At 46.0% G+C, this 21,425-nt stretch overlaps 1 protein-coding gene across 1 annotated transcript in view; it reads right to left on the reverse strand.

The window, feature by feature from the left end:
- Nucleotides 1-235: 235 nt before the first annotated feature.
- The window catches only part of LOC138487861 (uncharacterized), a 78,427-nt gene continuing 57,237 nt past the window's right edge, over nucleotides 236-21,425 (reverse strand). The window contains exons 3-4 of the mRNA XM_069614468.1: nucleotides 14,339-14,399; nucleotides 236-3,915 (exon numbers count right to left, since the gene is read on the reverse strand). Coding sequence (XP_069470569.1) covers nucleotides 3,794-3,915; nucleotides 14,339-14,399 — 183 coding nt within the window. The 3' untranslated portion in view covers nucleotides 236-3,793. The remainder of the gene's footprint in view (nucleotides 3,916-14,338; nucleotides 14,400-21,425) is intronic.

The following is a 21,425-nucleotide window of genomic DNA, read 5'->3' on the forward strand; positions in this document are numbered from 1 at the left end:
GGGTTATTGGGGGAAGAGCAGAAGCAGCAAAGATATGACCTGTGCAAGGCAGACGGTGCTTTATCACTGTCTGCACAGGGGCTGTGTGTGTGTGTGTGTTGTGTGCAATATAGGAGTAAGTGTTTTGCTGAGTGATGGTTTTTAGCAAGTTTGCATTACATCAGCACCTACGACAGTCACCTATGGGCAATATATTCATAAATCATACATGCATCACAAAACACAAGCAAGAATCTTGGGGTCTCATGCTTTTAATGTTTTATTGATTTGTTCACGGTTTACACTAAAACCATACAAGTAAATAAATAGAATTTTAGAAAAGTTACCCTTTTTCTATCAGTCTAATTTTACAATCAAAATTGTTTTAAAAGTGTGCATTTTTAGAACAATATACATTTCCTGGTGCTGTATTTAACAAATGTACGGACTCACATAATTCATAATGCAAAAATATTGGTATTAAAACATAGTCTGACCAGTAGTCTTTAGGTTTCATACTTACTAACAATTCTCTATATGCGCCATCGGTTTCTTCACACCAAATTAATTCTGTTACCAAAGTATTGAAGGCAGGAGGGTAGACATGCATCCGTACACAAGCTATCGAACCCCCACAGAGCGACAACGCCAAGACCATGAATGCTCCAAACTCATTCTCCCACGTCAGAGACAGACCAGACCCGAAGGGGGCGCATCAGAAGGGCTGGTTGAGGGTCAACTCCTGTAGTGCAAGACATTGCACCCATTGCATCAGGTAATCTTCAATACTCCAAGATATACTCTTCCAATTTACATTACTTGCTCTATGAAGGATGTCCTCATCCCATACAGGCACACAGTGTTATTTTACCCCCACCCCAAAAGAAATCTCTCTAAACTCCTCCTCCCTCCCTACAAAGGGAGCCCACCCGGGAACATACTATCGCCACCAGGGCAGAGTGACAGAACTCTGAACCATGGAGGTCAGGCCGAGTCCAAAATAATGCAACAAGGAAGAGTAGGATTTGGAGTAATGCAGAGGATACTGTGTAAACGTGGAATTAGCGCCTCATCCCCTTACCATGAAAGAATGCCCAGGCGAAGCCACACACCAATGCACGCACTTGTGCAATGCTCAACAATCGAGACATGCAACACTTCAAGAACACAACTTTACTTCTATGCAAAACCAATGAATACATCTGCAGCCAGGAATGTTTTCAGGGACACTCATCTGTGAACAGAATTTAACACCTGTTCCTCAAAATGCGCATCTGAATCCCTGCCAACCATCACCCTATAATGTGAAATAAAGTTTGGGTGGAAGCCCAGGGCAGACTTCCTGCTCATAACCTCAGCCTCAGCATTGCTCCTAGTCAGGCATGCCTCGAATTAAGGTAGCAAAGGAACATTCGGGACCGCATATGGCTCAGCCCCCTATTGAAAGAAGCCGGCATTGGCACTAATGTGTCTGTCAAGCAAGAATGCCCCACATTCTGAAAAAGGGATTGAGTCTGTCTAAGGGAAGACACTGTCCAAATAAATGAGAACTGCTCTTCTGACATCTGAAAGGTGCAAAAGCTCTTGTCCACTTATACAAGCAAAGGTTAAATAAATGTGGTGTTCTACATTTAGGACCCACTAGATGTTGTGAAACCACATTTCTTCACTAGGACTTTATGAATGTGACTTTTTTGTTTAATGTGTAGCTTTCATTTGTGTGTTTGTCTTTGACGCGATGAAAGTAGTGCGGCGGCAGCTATGCCCTCCTCCACTGCAGATGACAGGCCAGGCAGCCAGGTGTGTGGGAACCCACAAAGGGCAGTGGCTGGATTATTGCAACGTGCCACAAAGGTGACATGGAGGGAAGCTCACACTCCTTTCATGTGACATTTCTAGTCTTTTCATCTGGATAGTTGTAGAGATATTGGATAAAGGCACTAGGCTCCAAAACCCTGGACACAGAGCCAGAGCAGTTGTGTCAGTCCTGCAAGCTGCACATGTAATACCTCTCCGGGAATGTAGGGCTGGAGTAGAAACTGAGAACAGTCCCCTAGTTCTGCATGTCCCCTGATAAGTATCTGGAGGGGTCACGTAAGCCTAGATTACATGTACATTCCCCTCCGGTGTGTTGCCTATATTACAGAGGACCACACTGTTCCCATGGTCCATTGCAGAGTATGTTTCTCCAGACAGTAAAATTAGCCATCACTGGTGGGATAAAGAGGAAGGTACATCCCTCTGCGAAGAGTTGGGTCCTATGAACATTAGGATCTCAAAGGGCCCGTAGGGAAGCCTGCCACATTCTCTACCAACGTGGGGTGAATCCTGGAACTTTGGGGATGCGAGGTTGGGGCGATCCACTCCTTGGATCATCCTGAAGTTAACAGACTGGAATCTACTGGGCACCAAAAGCGAGCTCTGTGGTACACTGGAAACAGAACACGGTAATTCCTGGAGTAGGGGTTAGTTTTAACAGCGTCAAAATGTTTGCTCTTGCCTTTCCAACACCAGAGCTTTTACAGAAAAGCTGGTGGCCGCAAATGCGGCCACACATTGGACCTCATTGCGGGTTTGGCATGGCAGTAAAACAGTGGAGCTAAGCCTGCTACTGCCACTTTTTTGAGAGCTAATGGATTTACTGACACTATCACTGCACTGCCAAGCTACGAGCTGGGTGGTGAAGTAGGGTCGATACCTCCAGCATGTTGCTGGAGTATCTCCTCGACTTAACCTCCAAAAAATGGAAGCGTTACCACGTGAAGAATTAGCCCCATGGAAAACCCCCGGTGGAGTCCAATGGACTTCAAGAATGGGGACTAACTCCACCATACCCCTAGTTAATCTGGTGGATTTAGCCAGAGTGTGGGTGGCGGTAATAGTAACCTGATTTTTGGCTGCATTCCCCATGGAAATACCAACAAACTCGCAATGAGGCCCATTGTTGCTCTAACAAGGAGTAGGAGTGGGCCAGAGAGTTATGGGTGAAGATACTGGTGTCCAGAGATAAACCGGGATCATTTAGAATCCTGGTAACCAGGGAGCCAATATTTAAACAGAACACTCTGAGATGAATCTCATTGGCTAGGGACAAATCACTACTAAATGTATGTCACATTGGATCAATGTTGTATCTTATAGCACTTAGAGCAATGGCATTGCTCATCCCGAAAGAAGTGAGGCCAAAGGACGCGACACTTTGCCAACTTGCGGTGCACTTGAAATAAATTAAGGTTGCATAGCGAAAAGGCGCTCATCCTTCCGTGGGCATTTATCATGCCTAGCCAAGCTGACCCCCTACTCTGCCAGCAGAACATACACAGTGTGTCTTCTCATTAATGCCAGCCTATATGTGGCTATAACATTCACTTCACTACACACATCCCTAAATTGCCATTCACACCCCCACCTGGCACAAAGCAATTCATCTCAAGCATAGAACAGGTCAGCTTCAATCAAACACGCACCCAGAGCCTCGTCATCCACTTCAGCTGCGCAGTATAACAGATGCCCCAAGGGGTTCTTTTAACCAATAAAACAAGCAGTGTTGGCACAGGAGTCCTGCAAGTTGCTTCTTTTAGCGGTTGCCCTCTGGGTTCCTCCTTGAAGATTGGATTTTAGGCACCAGGGGATTATTTGCAGCTCAGGTGCTCTTGTGGCCTGGTGCCCAGCTCTGGAAGCAGACTTGGTCCTTGTTGCGTTTGTGATGCCAGCACTACCCCCCCCCCCAGACCTAGTCTTTGTTCGCTTGTGATGCAGATGCGTCCGCAAATCTAGTCCAAGTGGTGCCTGCGATGCTGGTACTTATGCAGACCTAGTCGTTGTTGTGCTTGTGATGCTGGTACTTCCTGTAATGTGACTGGATGGTAAGGGCTGCCCTCTCTGGGTCACTCAGGTGCTCCTGCTGCCCCTTGGATGAGCTGGGACGTTCAGCACCTGGGGAGAAAGGGATGAACCTTTTAGTGTGACAGCATATATACTGATGGCTATCTCAATGGTCCAGTTATATAGATCACCTTAATTTGTGCATTCAGGGTACTTCTAAAATGCCCACTGTGTGCCAGCAGAGCCTGCTTAGCTCAGCACATAGCTAGAGACAATGCAGGACAGAGGAAGCTAGCAATTCTTCCCTTTGTTTGCAGTTACAGCGGGCTGGGGATGGAGGGTGGGTGGGGGCGTGCAGGGATCGCCAGTCTCATAATGAGAGCGGAATCGCCCATTCCAGGCCTTTGAAACCTGCATTGAGTGAGCAGTGGGACTGAGTGTGAATAGAGCATGCAAGTCATGCCTTGTCACTCTTGAAAGTAACTGATGGCCTGCCTCCTTCTGGTCTAACCCCACCACCTTGTCTGATGGCCCGCACCCAACAATGTCCAATCTGGTCTTGCCCTGCTCAATTACCGCACCTCTTTCAAACAGTGTCATGCACCCAATGACAGCCCTAATGAAAGCAGGACTTTGCCCACCACCTCTTGACTCCATTTTCTGTGTGTCATACACCTCTTCTGATGCCACCGTTTCGGGATGTCTTGATTCTCCTTTAGTGTCACAATGTTCCCCCGAAGAATGCCATTCTAGTGAAGAATCGGCGCCCAAACTAGTGAAGCCATATGTGGAGAGTTCAGCCCAATAATCTAACATTCCCCTTATGGGAGTTTGCGGCAGAGTGGATTGTGAGGTTTTGGAACATGAGTTATGATCCTCAATCATTTTGAGTCTGGGTTAAGCCATGCAGCTCTGCTTTGTCAAGGTTGCTCTGGCCCCAAAGATCTGGGATCTGGCACCTACTGCGTGTGTACGCCCTCAACGTTCTGAGGCTTCCTACAAGAAGAGGATGTAGGTCCTTGTTACAAGCTTGGGTGTAGTATAAGTGCTAACTCCACCAAACAGAACTGATGTTTCTGCCACTGGCAACTGTGAATTTCCCACCCGATTATGAGTTGTGCTTATACCCCCATTCTGAAGCCATGGCGACTGTGAATTCTCCACCCGATGATGAGTTGTGGTTATTCCCCCATTCTGAAGCCATGGCGACTCTGAATTTTCCACCCGATGATGAGTTGTGGTTATTCCCCCATTCTGAAGCCATGGCGACTGTGAATTCTGCACCCGATGATGAGTTGTGGTTATTCCCCCATTCTGAAGCCATGGCGACTCTGAATTTTCCACCCGATGATGAGTTGTGGTTATTCCCCCATTCTGAAGCCATGGCGACTCTGAATTTTCCACCCGATGATGAGTTATGGTTATTCCCCCATTCTGAAGCCATGGCGACTGAATTTCCCACCCGATGATGAGTTGTGGTTATTCCCCCATTCTGAAGCCATGGCGACTGAATTTCCCACCCGATGATGAGTTGTGGTTATTCCCCCATTCTGAAGCCATGGTGACTGAATTTCCCACCCGATGAGTTGTGGTTATTCCCCCATTCTGAATCCACTCTTTTAAAACTCTTGCTCAGAGCTTTTCAACTTTGACCTCTTGGGGCCCCACCCAAAGTTCTCAAGCAATTGTTGTATAACTGGAGTGTTGGGCACTCATGAGCCTTGACTTGAACTCCTGGGGCCAGATTATCTTACATTTGCACTGGTGCTAAAAGCTGAGCAAATTCACTCAGCACCAGTTTTGCTGCTTTGGTGACATGGAAGCGAGCAAGCAGGTTTTGTCACAGTCTGGATTATCTCATATGTTTGCGGTAGGGCAAAAATAAAACAGACTGTTTGATCCTGTGTTGCGTAAACCCACACGTGTTTACTGCATTTCTGTTTGTGGTGTGCAGGGTACAAAGAAAAAAGGTCCGTTTTATTTTTTAACTTACTGGATTTTTTTCTTTTAGATAATATGGATTCGAACAAAACCTGTCTGGTCCATTACCTATTATTAAAGCAGCACAATTAATGCTACATGTATTTACACAAGGACAACGTTTAGATAATGCAGGCTAGGTTGACCGCACCTGGAGCCCCGACCAGGACACACCAGCAAACAGGTTAAGCATCAGCCTGTCTGTTTTCAGCCTTTTTGGATGCCTCCTCCTGCTTTGAGATTTCCAAATCGTCTGGTAGTCGTGGTTTTCAGATAATATGGATGGAGGCAAAACCTGTGGACTATATTTGAAGCCCTGGAGCCCATTATCAAAATGCCTGCAGCTAACTTCCGCTGGAGTGGATTAAGTTTCAGGATTTCTTCTATGACCAAAAGCAACCTTTGCCTCTAGGCCAGAACACAATCCTGAGGCTAGCGCGGCCCCGTCGCAGACGAACATATCTGTGATCTCAATTCCACCTTAAAAAAGCAGAAGTCCATTCAGAAGATAGTCTGTCTTTTTCTAGCCTCCTAAATACATCTTTTGGGACCTATGAGTAACAATTATAACCTATTGCAGTAGCTGTTGACTTGTATTATGTCATACTGGAGATTATTTTAATCATACTGTCTTGAGAATTCAACACACATCTTTTTGTGGTTCTGAGGTGTTAAACATTTATTTTTCATTAACACTCTTTTTTGCCACCAGACTAGCTTCCTATTCCCATCTGAACATATAGGGTTCTTCCATGCCTAGGCATGCCCCAATGCCCATCCTCAGACATGCCCCCACCAGCTTAAACACAATCTTGGCCTCCAAGCGGTTGGTGCGCGATTCCCCATTGAGGACGACCAGTGAGCGTCATAACAATCACAAAGGGACTCTGGCATGATCGCCATCAGAAAACGAGATGTTCAGTAGCTGTAGACCCATAGCCCCTGCTTAACAGGAAGGCCTCAGTAGTTGGACTTCGGAAGTACTATGTTCCTGAATATGAACACATGTACTCGTGCTACGTGGATCAGGACCGAGTACAAGACCCCCTCCACGGGTTGGCAGATGTTCATATAAGATATAGGACAACGAAGGCTCAATTAGAATCTGATTCTGAATTTTCGTCACACTCCTCTGCTAATCTAGGAGCCGCCCTGGAGGTCCTGATGAATCAAGATCAGCTGGTCTTCATTAACGAGGACCACTGCCAGACGGAGCTCTGCACTCCTCACGATGCATCTGGGGTGTCCTGACATGGACGCAATAAAAAGCCCGATAAGTAACACAAATATTGATATGATATGGACATTGTATTGAGCTGGCCTTCCCCACACACAGAGCAATGTGAGAAAGCCTCACTACATATGTACTTCAAGATAACTCAAGGAAGAGGAGTTGAACTTGCTATCAAGCACATTATTGCCAATGTAGGCCATGAAAAAGCAGATCTCTTGCGTGGCTTTGAACCCTTCTAGGAAAATGTAAGCATGCACAGCTCATCAATGCAGTTGCCCTCATTAAGCCACAATCGAATTCAGCTTTCAAAGCTGCCATCAGGTTTCATGCTTCTTGGATGGGTGTTTACAGTGGCACTGTGTCTAAGCAAGGGGAGCCACATGCTACTGGAGGCCTGTTGCAAGTCACAGCCTCCTGGTTCTTGACCTTCAGGTCCAGGCTGAGAGGGTTCCTACAATGTTTCTAGGAGACTTTACATGTCTAACATTATGGATGATAACTTGGGCAGGTTCTAAAGCTGTAGGATTCCTCATAGATGGATGACCAATCCCCCTTATAAGAGGCTGTGTGCGCGTAACCCCAAGGAAACACTGCTGTCCACCTTATGCATGCGTATTAAAAACAACTAGGACTGTGTTTGGCATCTGGTGCTGCTTCATCACTCCCCTAAGGTCTCCTTTACAACTGTTGGCCATCACTCCATCATTCCTTAGAAGCAGCCCCAGCTCTTCTGGTTCTTCAGTGTGATCTCCTTGGTATCTCCTCCAGCTCCTAGGCTGCAGTGTGGCCTAGCCCTCTGGACCTCCCTTCCATCCTTCTGGGCTCTGCTCCCATTACAGGTACTCCTGCTGCCTCCTCCAGTCTGGCCCAAAAGGTCTCTGGTCTTCTACTGCAGCCTCCATCAGAGCCCTTGGCTTTTTGCAGGGCATTAGCCCTGCCACCGAACCTCTGTGGTGAAAGTCAAGCCTGGCATGTCAGCTGGTAGGGATAGGGATTGGCTGTTGGGCTCCACCCCCTAGGATGGCCTACAGCCCTGCTGTGGGACTTGGCCCATCCCTCTCCTTGAGCAGTCCTCACTGTGTCTGCTAGGCCCTGCTCCTGATTTCCAGCCTCTATTGGGAAAAGGAATACACGCGTCTCTGTGCAGGCAGCTGGTGCAGAGATCGACTAACAGGCTCCACCCATAAAGATGGCTCTCAGGTCTGATGTGGGAGTTTAGGCTGGGTAGTCCCACCTGTGGGTTGGTCCTTTATCTGGTTCTCACACCCTAGCCCTGTCCCTGGGTGGATTCAGAGGCTATCTTTTCCTAAATGTATGACCGTGGAGGCCTGGCACGATATACGGCTGTTTGAGTGGCAAGTTTCTCTTTCTAATTCAGGTCCCCTCTTCCTCTCAGTATATATGGCATTCCTGTACCACGCTGATTGTGCTAGACCACAGTCCCTTAATTCCCTTAATGGCCCAGTAGCTTCAGGTTCAAAGGCTTTAGTAGAAGTGAAAGCACTCTGCTTGTGAGTTGGGGATAGGCTGATTTACCAGATCCCACATTGTATATACTTCCTAGGTTAAGGGGCTCTACCCCTTAGGGACCCTGTCCCAAATTGGTTCCATGTAACTGCCGGCTGCCCTAAGACTGAGATTGCGTGAGGTTGAGCAGGGGATCCTCATACTACCCCCTGACCTCACCCATCATCCGCAAGAATGGAGTGGCATCCAGCCCCCTCTGATACTCTACTAGAAGTCCCCAGAATGAGGCAAGTGATTTTGGCACACCATAAAATGGGGCTCCAGGGGGAGGGTGTTTTTTAACCACAAATTACAGCATTGTCAGAAGGGGTTTTATTATGGGTATGAGTGGGGGGAAGCCTTTTGCAGAAGAGGCAAGGGTGCATCAGGCATCATTTGTGGTCATAGATCGAGCATCTGTCATGGGGCAGGTCTTAGGTTAGATGTGGCAAAGTCACCTCTCACTTTATCACTTTGCTGCTATCCAACATTGACACACATCCGATTATTTCTTGTTACTTCAGAGGAAGGACTTTTCAAATTGACCCTTGACTTCTGAATAGTGTTCACATATTTTCCTCACTCTGTACAGGAGACAGTGTTGAGGGACTGGGTTTTGGGGAATGTTTGTAGTGATATGGCTCAAAATATACAATATGTCAGAGGGGAGTTAGGAATGCGTGTTGGTTGTTGAGTAGGCGTTGTTCCTGGATACCTGCAAAGACCTAATTTTCATTGGTGGGACCAAGCTATATTTATTTGTGTGGGGTTTTGCCCTCCTGTAATGACAGAGTCGTTTAAAAAATGTTCGGCTGCAGGGTTTCACAGAGCAATGCCGGTGGTTATGATTTATTCAAAACCTTCCATCCATCACTCTTTCGGAGCATAGAGGGTATTTGATAGAGAGGAGCATATTTGAAGAGGAAGCGCAGATTACCAATGGTGGCTGGGTGGTGTTTCTGACAGTTACCTCTAGACCAACAGGAGATATGAATTTGATTTGCATGAGAGTTTGAAGTGAATGGTGTCAGATCCTGCATTTGGAGTCTGAGAGGCTGTTACACCATTCCCTTACGGGTCAATACCACGCACATGGTAGTTAACATTAATGGGTTTGGATGTCTTCTCAAGTGGCAATGGCAAGAAATCTGACTCTGCATTGCTTAACCAAGAATCATTTGCTACTCCACCTTTTTCAATTGTGGGCCTGGAAATAGCCTCTATTCTGGGTAAAATTCACTTTTCGAAGATGGATTCAGACTAGGATGTAGCTGATTTCACCGAATCTACTTCACCCAAAGGTGAAATCTTTAGATTTTGTTTTTATTATGCGGGGGAGACCCCCCGCAGCTCCACCCACTTCCCCCTACCTTATCCTATCCCCTTACCCCACCCCCATGTATGTTTTAAAATGTACCCATTTACCCAACCAAATTTGAAGAAAAAATAATTTGAAGATTTCTCATTAGGTGAAATTGGATTTGGTGAAATGTAGGTATTCCTTCAGAATAGACCAGTGAGCACGTCCTCTGTAATTCACTATACTGGGCCATGCTTAGTTGAGGACACTGGGTCTTAGCCCAATGGGAGAATGCATACCCGAGTATTCCTGGAAGTACTCAATCATGATGGAAAAGATCTAAGTATTTATGATTAATGTTTTATATAATAAACCAATTTCTGAACAACCCGTTACGAAGAATGTACAATGACAAAGTTTTCATTTACGATTATTTGGGAACAATTCAGACTAGAGAGTGTAAACATATTTTTTAATTTCTTCTGATACGTTTTCTTTTATTTTGATTGTCATTTAGTAAACTTGTTATTTATTTTAAATAGGGATCTACACAATGCAGGTCATAGCTCATGGAATCCCCTTTACCCATTTTAATTATGCAGGCTCAGTGGAGTAATTAGAAGTAGTAGGATTATTAATCATTTTAAAAAGCAAATTTCAATGATGTTACATTTCAATTTTTCACCGCTTGTTTACTTATTTCATTGTTAAGAATAATAATAAAGTAATGTTATAATATTAGTTTTAAAAACGAATGATACCAGTTTATAGTAGTAATTTCATATCCTTGCATCTTCTCTTTTAATATTGGTTTCACTGTATTTTTTATGTTTATGTTAACTAATGTAAGACGCATCTTGAATACTTTTATTGCATTTGAAATTATCTTCAAAATTACAAATTATTTATATGCCATTTACACCTTAAGATGGTTTTCTTTCATATGATATGGTATTTATACCGTGCCTGTACACAGGTGTTTCTAGGCACGAATGAAATGTTCTCAAAGTCATATGCCCGTGAGGGAACCGACTGTGGGATTTTGGCCCTCATCCTTTTCTATTTCAATTGCAATACATAGAGAGAAAAACAGGACTCCTGTTCTTCTGTAAACCAGTGCTCAAAATGTGCAATCGCCACAAGCCATTGGCTAGTGATAGTTTACTCTTGGTGAATAGGAAATGGTGTACCTTGCAGCTTGACATCTTTACCCCTTGTCAGTACCTTCATGTTTGGAAAGGAGCACATGGGTCATTACTGCGATCATAATTTGGGGGTTCCAGTAGCAAGGTCTGGTTATTTCTCAAGAAACCCTTTTTGGCCCTGTGCCTCTCAGTTTACAGTTGCGCAGTTTGATGAGTCCCAATCACCTTTGGGGATAGAGTATTCTGTAAAGCAAGCATGTCCCACAGGATTAAGCAAGGAACGGGTGATCAGGCATTCAGTGGCGCATCAAGAATCGCAGGGCCTCATGTAGGGGTCAACAGGGTTTTCTACAGGCAGTTTTCTTTTCCCCTTTCACTTATTGTGGGGTTATTTACTTTATTCAGTTGTTTTGGGTATTTGTAAAGCACTCCCTTCGTCATAAGGGACTTAAGTCTATACTCTACGTCAGTGTCTGTTTATATGGCAGTCAAATAGAGGGAAGGTCACATATGCAAGATCTATAGGGGCATAACCACTGGCCCATCCACACCCTGCCAGCATCATGTACAAATGTCAACTCCAGAATATTCATGCAGCAACCACCCAGGAATACTCTCATGATATTTCGCTCCAACCTTACAGCCCTAAATACATCAGCATGCATGCATGCACAACAGCCGCATAATACTACAGATTGGTTTTCATTGAGTTATTTTGAGGTTTTGCAGAGCGCTCACTCTGTCATGGGGAAGTGGAGTGTATACACCCCATAGACTCTTGGAAGGCAACTGGAAACATGAAGGGCAGTAGTACGGAAGATGGCCATTGCTCCCGCCACAGCACACCTCTACTGTTGCATATGCAAGTACTGAGACAGCTGTACATTCTTCTGACACGTGACGTGAGTGCAACGGGGGAAGGGATCATCAAAACCCTGATGCATTCAAGGCACATCTGCATAAGGGAGGGGCACTGGAAACATGTCCAGAGCCAAGCAACTCTCTATGGACTTAGTAAAACCTTCCTAAGGTTGCTCAGAAATTGATGACTGCAAAACAAAGCATTCACTGATTCCCAGAACTATTTCTGAATGGATGCCTCAGACACTTGCAGGGGAAAGGGAAACTGACTTCGGGTCAGACAAGAGACTCATTAGTGGGAAATGGTACTTTTTTTTGGAGCTTTTCAGAATTTCAAGAGATCTTGTGTAATGCATAGCGTGGTACGGCACAAGTTCCCGGGAGGGTTTCCAGTGCAAGGATCTTCTCTTAATCCCTTAGCAGGTTGCAGGCAGGTTCAGAGAAGCTGATTTTAGGCACATCGTTGTCTAGTAGTAATGAGGGAGCACTCTAGTGATACATCCTGGCGCGATGCTGTAAAAAGATAGGTGACCCATGCACAAAGTCTTGAATCAATAGAGTATTTCAATGGTGGCCAATGCAGGAGATATGTGGTCCGCAGCAGAAGAGCAGGCGATTACAATGACTCAGGATGTCACCAGGTAGTTTAAGCATTGTGCCGTTAATATTATATAGATGCCATTGCAACAGTGAAGACTAGACATTCCTACTGCAATGATCAAAATCAGGGTGCACAATTTGCACTGTCCACTTGGCTAGTGATAATTGACTTGTGACGAGTAAGAAATGGTGTGTTGTGTGCATGTATAGAATTGAAGTGGCAAAGGACTTTTTATGTCTGGTTAGTAGCTCGCAACTTGAAATTGTTACCCCTGTGGGTGAGCAAAAGAAGTGGTAGAGTTAGTAACAACATTTTGGTAGAAGACCGATTTGGTGACCGCATTGATTTGGGGTTTGGAAGAGAGATCAGTGTGAAAGACAAATGCAGATATATGTAAATTATTACCTAAAGACTGTTGATGAGAAATGTAATTATAAGTGAATTCAAATGAAAACAAGAAGAGTATACTGGCTGAAGAAAGACTAGGCCGTTCTAGTCAGCAGCAGGCCTAGAGTAGCTTGGAGATAAAATTCTATTTTGAATCATATGCATGCAGTCAGGATGGAGCAATGAAACTTGGCACAACAATGCTGCTTTTACTTGTGTGAATGTGTTTTGTGTTTTGTGTTTTGATGCCATAACACAAGTAACCTTGCTTAGTATAAAATGTACACCGCCATGTTACTAACAGAAGCATCTTCAAACGAATGATGAAGAACTGTGAGCCTTAATTGTGAGGAACCGTGTGCCTTAATGGTATCAATGGTGCATGTCTGAGGTGGATATCTCTGGAAGACTGTTGGGGGACCTTGGGAGCCCAGGCTTGCCTGTCTCCTCACAGAGAAGAGAATTGTACTAACTGGAAAGAAGTGAAAACCTAGTTGTGAAGTCATAGACTCTTGCACTTGGTGTTTTGAAGTTAATTTATTGAAAACCTTTCAAATGTCCTGATAAAAGGGCGGAGGTAACAGTGTCATGATTGTTTTGGGATTGTGTGCTGTCACTTCAAGCGTTCACCCCGCAGGGCTGCTATTAAAGATTTACCAAACTCACCTCACTCAAGATTTTAGTCACTTGTCTGATTTCCCTGTCAAAGGCGACCATGTGGTTTCTGGCAGTGTGTTTGGGGGTGGAGGGGACTGAGTGGTGGCCCCAGGCAGGCGGCCATGAAAACGCAAGTCGAAGGTAAAGATTCTCCCAGCAGCATGACATTGGCTTTTCCAGTCTTCAGTGTTCATCCTCTTTCTGTGTAGTTTGAAGTGTTTGATGTCACTTGTTGGAATGACAGCAGGGGCAAAAGTCATGTGATGTCACTCCCTGCAACATCAGGCAGTGAAATGGGTGCGTTACTTCCACTACACCTACTGTTTTGGGGTAGTACTGTCAGTAGGTACATGCACCACAGAACCTGTCTTTCATGGCCCAGTTCAACTTGAGGGAATGGCACATTATATCTGATGCATTTAAAATGATTTGTGATTAAATATGGTACCGTATTTATAAACAATCTTCTGGCCATGGGAGTTTTGTGGGGAGCACATATATTTTCTTTTTAATTGTCCAAACTTAGCTTGGTTTGCTGATTTTGGAAAACACCTGTAAAGGTTTTGAATTAGGTCGAAGGAATTGATTCTTGATCCCAAAATGAAGCGAGGGCTGTTGCCATGGAAAGGGGCACTTCTGTGCCCACCCAATCCCAAACTGTGACTGTGTATCTGAGCTTTGGATAAGGGGTCTTGCTCTTACAGTCTAAGTCCACCCACCCTCCACCATAACCTGGGAGAGTGAAACCGAGCCCGTGTGGGATACTCGTAGCGCAATAAAACCACGCCACTGGCAGTCATGGTGCCAATTTGAATTGCACCCCTGTGCACCACTTTAATGTGGAATGAAAAGAGTTGTCTTACCTTCACCTGGTCTGTTTCTTGTTGAGCAGGCTGTGCTGGTCTGAGAAGAACGTGCAACTTTCTAACGGGGAGAAAAAAGAAAATGATCACATGGACTCACAGCTACAGTCTGCAGGCTAATACACAATCTCTGCTTTGGGGACATTTAGTGGTGTGTAAGAATCCTGATTTAAATCTCCTCTGCAAACATATCTGTAGTTGTGTGCTGATATGCCAATCCCTGTGTTACCTGCAGAAACTCGTCTATCACACCTAGTGGCCATAGGAATAATGACCTATTGATTGATATGCATGTCCTTGTATCCCTTGAAGAGCCCATTCCCTCACACCAAATGTCACTGGTAATGTCTGTCTATAGATTGATTAATCTCACTCCATGTTACCTGTGTTGGCCCCTGTGACAGTCACAACTGAGCAGCTGTGGAAGGGTCTGCTGGAGAGTCTGGAAGGGGGAGAGCCAGCCACTTTTTTTTATTGTTTATGGTTAAATAAAACCTTTACAAAATGTCTACTTCGCAATCAAAAATACTACAAAACAATACATCAATATATGCCACCCACTTTTTAATGCTGACCCTACAGTTGGTATACAGGGAAACCCACTGAGCCTATCTCCCCTCCCCAGACATTATGGGCAAGCCCTAGTCTCATACCGCCAACCCCTTACGAAGGGAACAAGGCTAGCGCAAATAGAAAACATAGATGTTAACGGGGGATTGTGACAGCACACCAGCCAGAAGCGCATACTGACAGTGCAGCTCCGATACATATAAAAAGGCAGACGAACACCGATAGTTCCACACAAACTTTCCAAGTGGATCGACAGGTCAGGAAACATACACAACAAATTTGCCTGACCTTTAAATGGTGACCAATGACCAAAAGCATAGAAAATGTCCCTCACCTTGAGTTAAGGAGTGGGAGGTGTTATCGATCAAGAAAGGAAAGGGACACAGAGGCCCAAAATGAATCGGGACCTGTGAGACACAGCTCAACCAATCAAATCACCTATTGCTCTAATCACCCTATTAACCACAGTATAAGAGGCTTGTTTTTCACTGCCTGTGTCCGGGAAAGCTGGAGTGCAGATGGGCCTGGCGCGGCTATGCCAAAAGAGGAAGGGAAAGCTGCAAGGCACAAGGGCTGGTGCTAAAGGAGGGAAAAGATCATGGAGGAGGAGGTGGGACATATCACAAGGCTGGGTTTGGTGGTAAAGGAGAGACTGTGTAAGGGAGACATATCAGGTAGGAGGAATTGCGGGGGGAGAGGTTGGCTTTTTAAGTGGGACTCAGAAGTAGGAAGCAGAAGCAAAAGTGACACCAGCGTAGGTTACACGAGAGAAGAAACTAGAGAATATCAGACTCACAGAGAGGTTGGAGACAGAAAAGTGTCAGAGTGGAGGAAAAGGAGGAGGCCGAGGGCGGAAAGGTCTGAAGCATACAACCATCTTCGGTCAAGCTAAGTGTGTCCAGGCCTAGTCGGTGATGAGAAATAGGTGGTGGAACCAATGGGGTCTGAGCTGGGATACAGCTATGGGCCACATCCGAGGGACAGGGAAAGCCTTGTTGACATGGGTCCAGAGATTGGTGTGGCCACTACCTAAAGACCCCAATAGAGGCCGAGAGAGAGGAAGCTAAAGGCGAGCCGTGAGCCATAATCTTGCTCTGGCAAAAAGCCCACCAAGGAAACAAAATTATTTTTTACCACTAAGAAACTGAGCCAGGAGGGCTCCTTGAGAATCTGAGCTAGGGCTTGCTAAGATGCCAGCGCCTGTGGTGGGCTCTTGGAAGGAAAGGACATAGCCAGTGGTTAGCTCAGAACTCTGGGCATCATCCCTGGTAGGACGCTAAAATGCTGACATCCTGAAAAACAACCAGGGCCATCAGGAGAGAAATGAATGGTCATCTACAAACAAACATTTGCCAGGACCCAGCAATTGCAGTCTAGAAATGTCAGAGCTTGACAGCAGTGTCTTACCAAGAGGGTTTGTGGGGTATCAGGAACCACAGCCACCAATGATTAACTTGTGTGAACCACACCAGAACTTTTGGGTAGAATCTTTCCGGCCTACACCACCCTGCTTATGAACTAACTTAGATTTGGGAAGGCAGACTCAAGACCATGCTTCTACTTGGAGTAGGATTTTGATTGGGCGGCTCACTGTGATATGTTACCCTTAGACTTCTGCATTGTTGAATTTAGGTATATTACTCTGGTCTTGTAGGTTCCTTCCATCTCATAGAGGTACAGCTTCACCTCACTGATGAGGCCCAACAAGGTTGAAACACGTGTATGGGGTTGCTGTTGGTACTCTTGTTCAGAGAGGAATTGCCTAGAATTTCAGTGCTGGACTGCCCATGTGGACGGGACAAAGACTGATATGCAAATGGATATTTCCCATCTGTGAAAAGTACGGTGCGCAAAAAGCGTGTGCTGCAAACTCTCATCTCAGAACAGGTTATCCTGCCATGTTCTTTCTGGAGAGGAGCGCCTGCTACCTTTTTTGAAATCCTTCCCTATAAGGTCTTTAGATTTTCTGTGAGTCCTCCCGGCCTGTGATCCCCCCCCCCATCGGAAGCTTCTGATAATGTTGGACAATAGATTGATGTTGTAATCCCCATTGCTTGCACTGTTTCCTCGCGTGCATCTATCTGTTACAGCCAAGGTGGCGGAGTGGGGCATGGTAACAAGTACTTTCGTCACACATCTAAGATAGAGGCACAAGTCCTGTAACAGGCTTTATCACCACACAACTGTGTTATGGGCTCTGGGTGAAGCCAAGTGGGCGTGATATGGGTAAGGGACAATAACCCCTTTTACAGCCCCCACCCCCCTGCACCTCTGAGCAGAAATGTGGTTATACGGCTGGTCTCACAAACCTCGGCTGAGTAAAGGCAGGTAGAGAAGGAACTCCTGACCTTGGAGTGAGCATTCTGTAGGTGGCAGGTTGGAGACGGGCGGCACTGAGCATTGATACAGAATGCTGGGAGCATCAGGGAGTACCAGTGGTTAAATGAATGATTTAAAGGCCTAGGTGTAAAAAAGGCTTTTAACAAGGTCATTGGTGCAGCTACTGCCTGAGAAAGTCTGCAAGAGGGAATTATAGCAAAGAGCACCACCGCATAATGTCTGGGGGTGCCAGGGGCAGTTCTTTTGCCAAATGAAATGGCGCCACCTGTGTTAAGCAATTGGATCGGCAATAAAAAACAAAAAACTACAAATACGACTGCCAAGGAATTGACGAAAGGCACTTGCGGAGGAGTCCCTTTTCCATTTCTATGTACAGCCATCAAAGTGGCGAGGGAGCCAGGAGCACAGAGTCAGGCAAGGCGGTGACTAGCAGAAGGCTGGCCGACTTGGGCCGAGGGTTCATGGGGTTCCATGGGGGAAGCACCAGCGGGATCAGCATTTGGGGGAAATGGTGGGCAATGGACTGGGCCTGTGCAGAATGCAGGGTTTCCCTGTTGAATAAGGCCTGTGTTCCTTGCATCCTGATTGGCTGGCGCCACCTCTCACGGTGCTAACTGAGCTATAATGGCCGGGTCTGCAGAGTTTAATGCTAGTTGCTGTACAAGCTCTCCTCTGATCACATGCCAGCCAGCAAATCCAAGTTAATATCCGCATTGCTGTCACTCATATGCTAGGACGGAGCATTCTACTATGCTTATGGTTCAGCATCTAAGAGTCATTTAGGGAGAAAATGCTTTTCGGCCGTCTCTGCGGATTACTATTCTGCATATAGTGTACTCTGTCATCACAGTGAGCTCACTCTTAACATCATCCTTTTCTACCGTCACCATAACAACCTAAGCTCCCCCAGAAACAGAGATACCACTCCTCCTCCCCCATTCCCTCCCCCCTCACTCCCATTACTAGAGTGGATGATCATCTTAGGTGACTTCAACCTAGGGTTTAATGACCCTACTGTCACGATCCGCCGTCCTTGGAAACTATGGTGGAAATGGAAGAAGGGCTACTGAGTGGAAACTAATGCAGCGCTCTAGTTGTTTACGGCGCGTCACGTACATATACGCGTCACGCCTAAGCGACAATGCGTTGCAACCCTCCTTCTTTGGGTATACACGCTTGTCCTCCGTCCACTGTTCTGGTGGTTCCCGCTGCCTTCCCACCTTCCTTTCTTTGTCTTCTCCGTACCTCCTTCCTCACTTTCTCCTAGCGGTTCTACGGACCGCCATTCTGCCCCTCCTCTGCGCTCCACTTTCCTTCTGAGCATTCTTCCACTCCGAGCCTTCTCAGAGTTTTCCCCCTTACTCTTACCTTGTGTTCCTAAGACGCATCTATTAAGACGCATTTGCATATCCTCTTCAACACCTTCTGGAAAGACTGGATACGCCATTTTTGTCTCACGAAGTCGACTGCATTCAAGAACCGCAGTTTAACATCGTCCCAGGGTTTTTCAGCTTTGCTTTTCCCTGGTCGTGGGGCAGTCCCCCTGGAGGTCCCCACTGCCGGGCCGGCTGCTAGTAGGCAGGGTGGCCTCTGGCGGGGCTCTTCCTAAGACTCGTCCAAAAAAGCCAGAGCATGCCTGGAGAAGCCGGAGGGAGATATCTTCAGAAGACTCATCCGAGGAATCACGGACAGGTGAGGAGGAAGGGGAATCTGGGTCAGAAGAATTGTTCTTGGATAGTTTACCCCACATTTCTGAGAGTTTGCAACGCCAAGAGATGGCCAGTTTAGAACAATACCAAGAGCTTGTTAAAGCCATACAAGGTATTACAGTCGAACTACAGACTTTGAAAACAGAGAACAATGCATTAAAGGCAGACAATGCTGCAAGACAACAGTTCTTACGTAGAGAAGAAGATCGGGGAGATCTCCCACCAGTATCTTTAACATGCGGCAAATACGACGGGAATCCCAAAAGACTTAAAGAATTTCTGGACGCCTGTCAAATTTACTTCACTTTTTGCCCCAAGATGTTTGAATTAAACCGGGCCAAAGTCGGATTTGTTGTCTCAAACTTAACGGGTAATGCCCTGGCCTGGGCAACCCCGCTGGTCACCGATGCCGATCCAGCCCTCACTGTTTATGGAACTTTTATCCAACAGTTCCGGACCAGGTTCGAAAGACCAGAGGTGTTGTTTACGTCTTATGAAAACCTCTTAGACACCAAACAAGGCACATCTGACGTTCAGACATACGTGACCAATTTCCAGAGGATAGCCCAGGAGACTGGATGGCCAGACTCTGCAAGACAGACTTTATTCAGAAGGGGTTTACAAGAGGAGATAAAGGACGAACTGTCAAGAATGGCTAGACCTGCATCTTTTCAGGCACTGATTTCCCTAGCTCTACAAAATGAATTCCGACTGTAGGAGCGCCGGGCAGAAACAAGACGACCCAGGTTGCCTGTTCCTCACCTTCCTTCTCCCAGTGTGCAGACCATCCCAGAAAGGAATAAACCTTCAACGGAAGAACCCATGCAAATCGGGACTACCAGAGGACCCCTAACGGCTGCAGAGAGAAAACGGTGAAAGGACTTGAGCCTGTGCCTGTATAGCGGATCTGACAAGCATCTCCTGAGGGATTGTTCTGTGGTCCATCCTAGAGGTCGGGAAACGAACAAACCCGTCCGTGAACAGGGACACGGAAGGGGTCTATCGGGCCAATCCCTGTGTTTCAAAAAACCCCATAGTGGAGGAAGTCTCTCACCAGCTCATGATCCTCAAGGTGGTATTAGAATGGAAGAACTGTAAGGTGTAATGCCTGGCCATGCTAGACTGCGGAGCAGCTGGCAATTTCATGGACGATGAATGGGCAACAAAGCACGCCATATCTAGAAGAAGTAAGCATCTACCAATACCTGTGGAAGGGGTAGATGGCTCTTCCCTATCCTCGGGTCCCATCAAACAAGAGACTCATGAATTAATAGTCAGGATGAACACCCATCGAGAAAGAATTACATTTGACTTGATAAGGGCAGCTCACTTCCCAGTGATCCTGGGAATCCCTTGGCTAAGGAGACACAATCCCGGTATTGACTGGAGCGCAAATACGCTGGAATTCCACTCTGACCTCTGTTTACACACCTGTTTGTCTCAAGAGACTGAGCCGATTCAAGCTAATAACACGATGCCCATCAAGAGCGTGATTGGTATCCCGGAAGAATACTAGGAGTATTCAGATGTTTTTTCCGACATCCAACCCAAGCCTCTCCCACGTCACAGAACAGAAGACTGTAGAATTTAATTAAAACCAGAGGCAGAGGTTCCGTTCGGAAGAATGTTCCCGTTGTCCCTACCAGAGAAAGACGCCCTGAGGGAATATCTAGCCACCAATCTACAGAATGGTCTCATTCGAGAATCGACCTCTTCTGCAGGGGCTTCTCTGTTCTTTATCCTCAAGAAGGGTACCAGGGAGCTCAGGCCCTGTATCGACTATCGAGGTCTGAACAGTCAGACAATAAGAGTCCGCTACCCGATGCCTCTTATCAAGGACATTCTGGAGGCTGTGCAAGGAGCAAAATGGTTTACAAAATTGGATCTCAGGGGTGCTTATCATTTACTAAGAATACATAAAGGAGACGAATGGAAGACGCTTTTCGTACACCCCTGGGTCACTTTGAGTACAGGGTAATGCCTTTTGGCTTAGTTAATGCTCCCGCTCAATTCCAAAGGTTTATGGACAAGATTTTCTCTGATTTGTTGTTCAGCAAGGTGGTAGTGTATCTGGACGATATATTGGTCTTCTCAAAGACCCCTGAGCAGCATCGTCTGGATGTAAAGGAAGTCTTGGAACGGCTAAGACATAATCATCTCTTTGCAAAACCTGAAAAGAGCCAGTTTGAAGCCTCTTCTGTTCCTTATCTGGGATTTATACTTTCGGAAGACCAACTGACTATGGATCCGAACAAGGTCAAGGCAATATCCCAGTGGCCCACGCCTGCTTCGGTCAAGGATGTTCAACGATTTTTAGGCTTAGCCAATTTTTACCGGAAATTCATCATAGGGTTTTCCAACATTGTTCTTCCAATAACCGCCCTGTTAAAAAAGGGTGTAAAGTTCACATGGTCAATCGAAGCCGATCAAGCCTTCCATCAATTAAAAGAAGCTTTTACCACAGCTCC

The sequence above is a fragment of the Ambystoma mexicanum genome, chromosome 9, assembly GCF_040938575.1.
Source record: "Ambystoma mexicanum isolate Mex_15411 chromosome 9, UKY_AmexF1_1, whole genome shotgun sequence".
NCBI lineage: Eukaryota > Metazoa > Chordata > Amphibia > Caudata > Ambystomatidae > Ambystoma > Ambystoma mexicanum.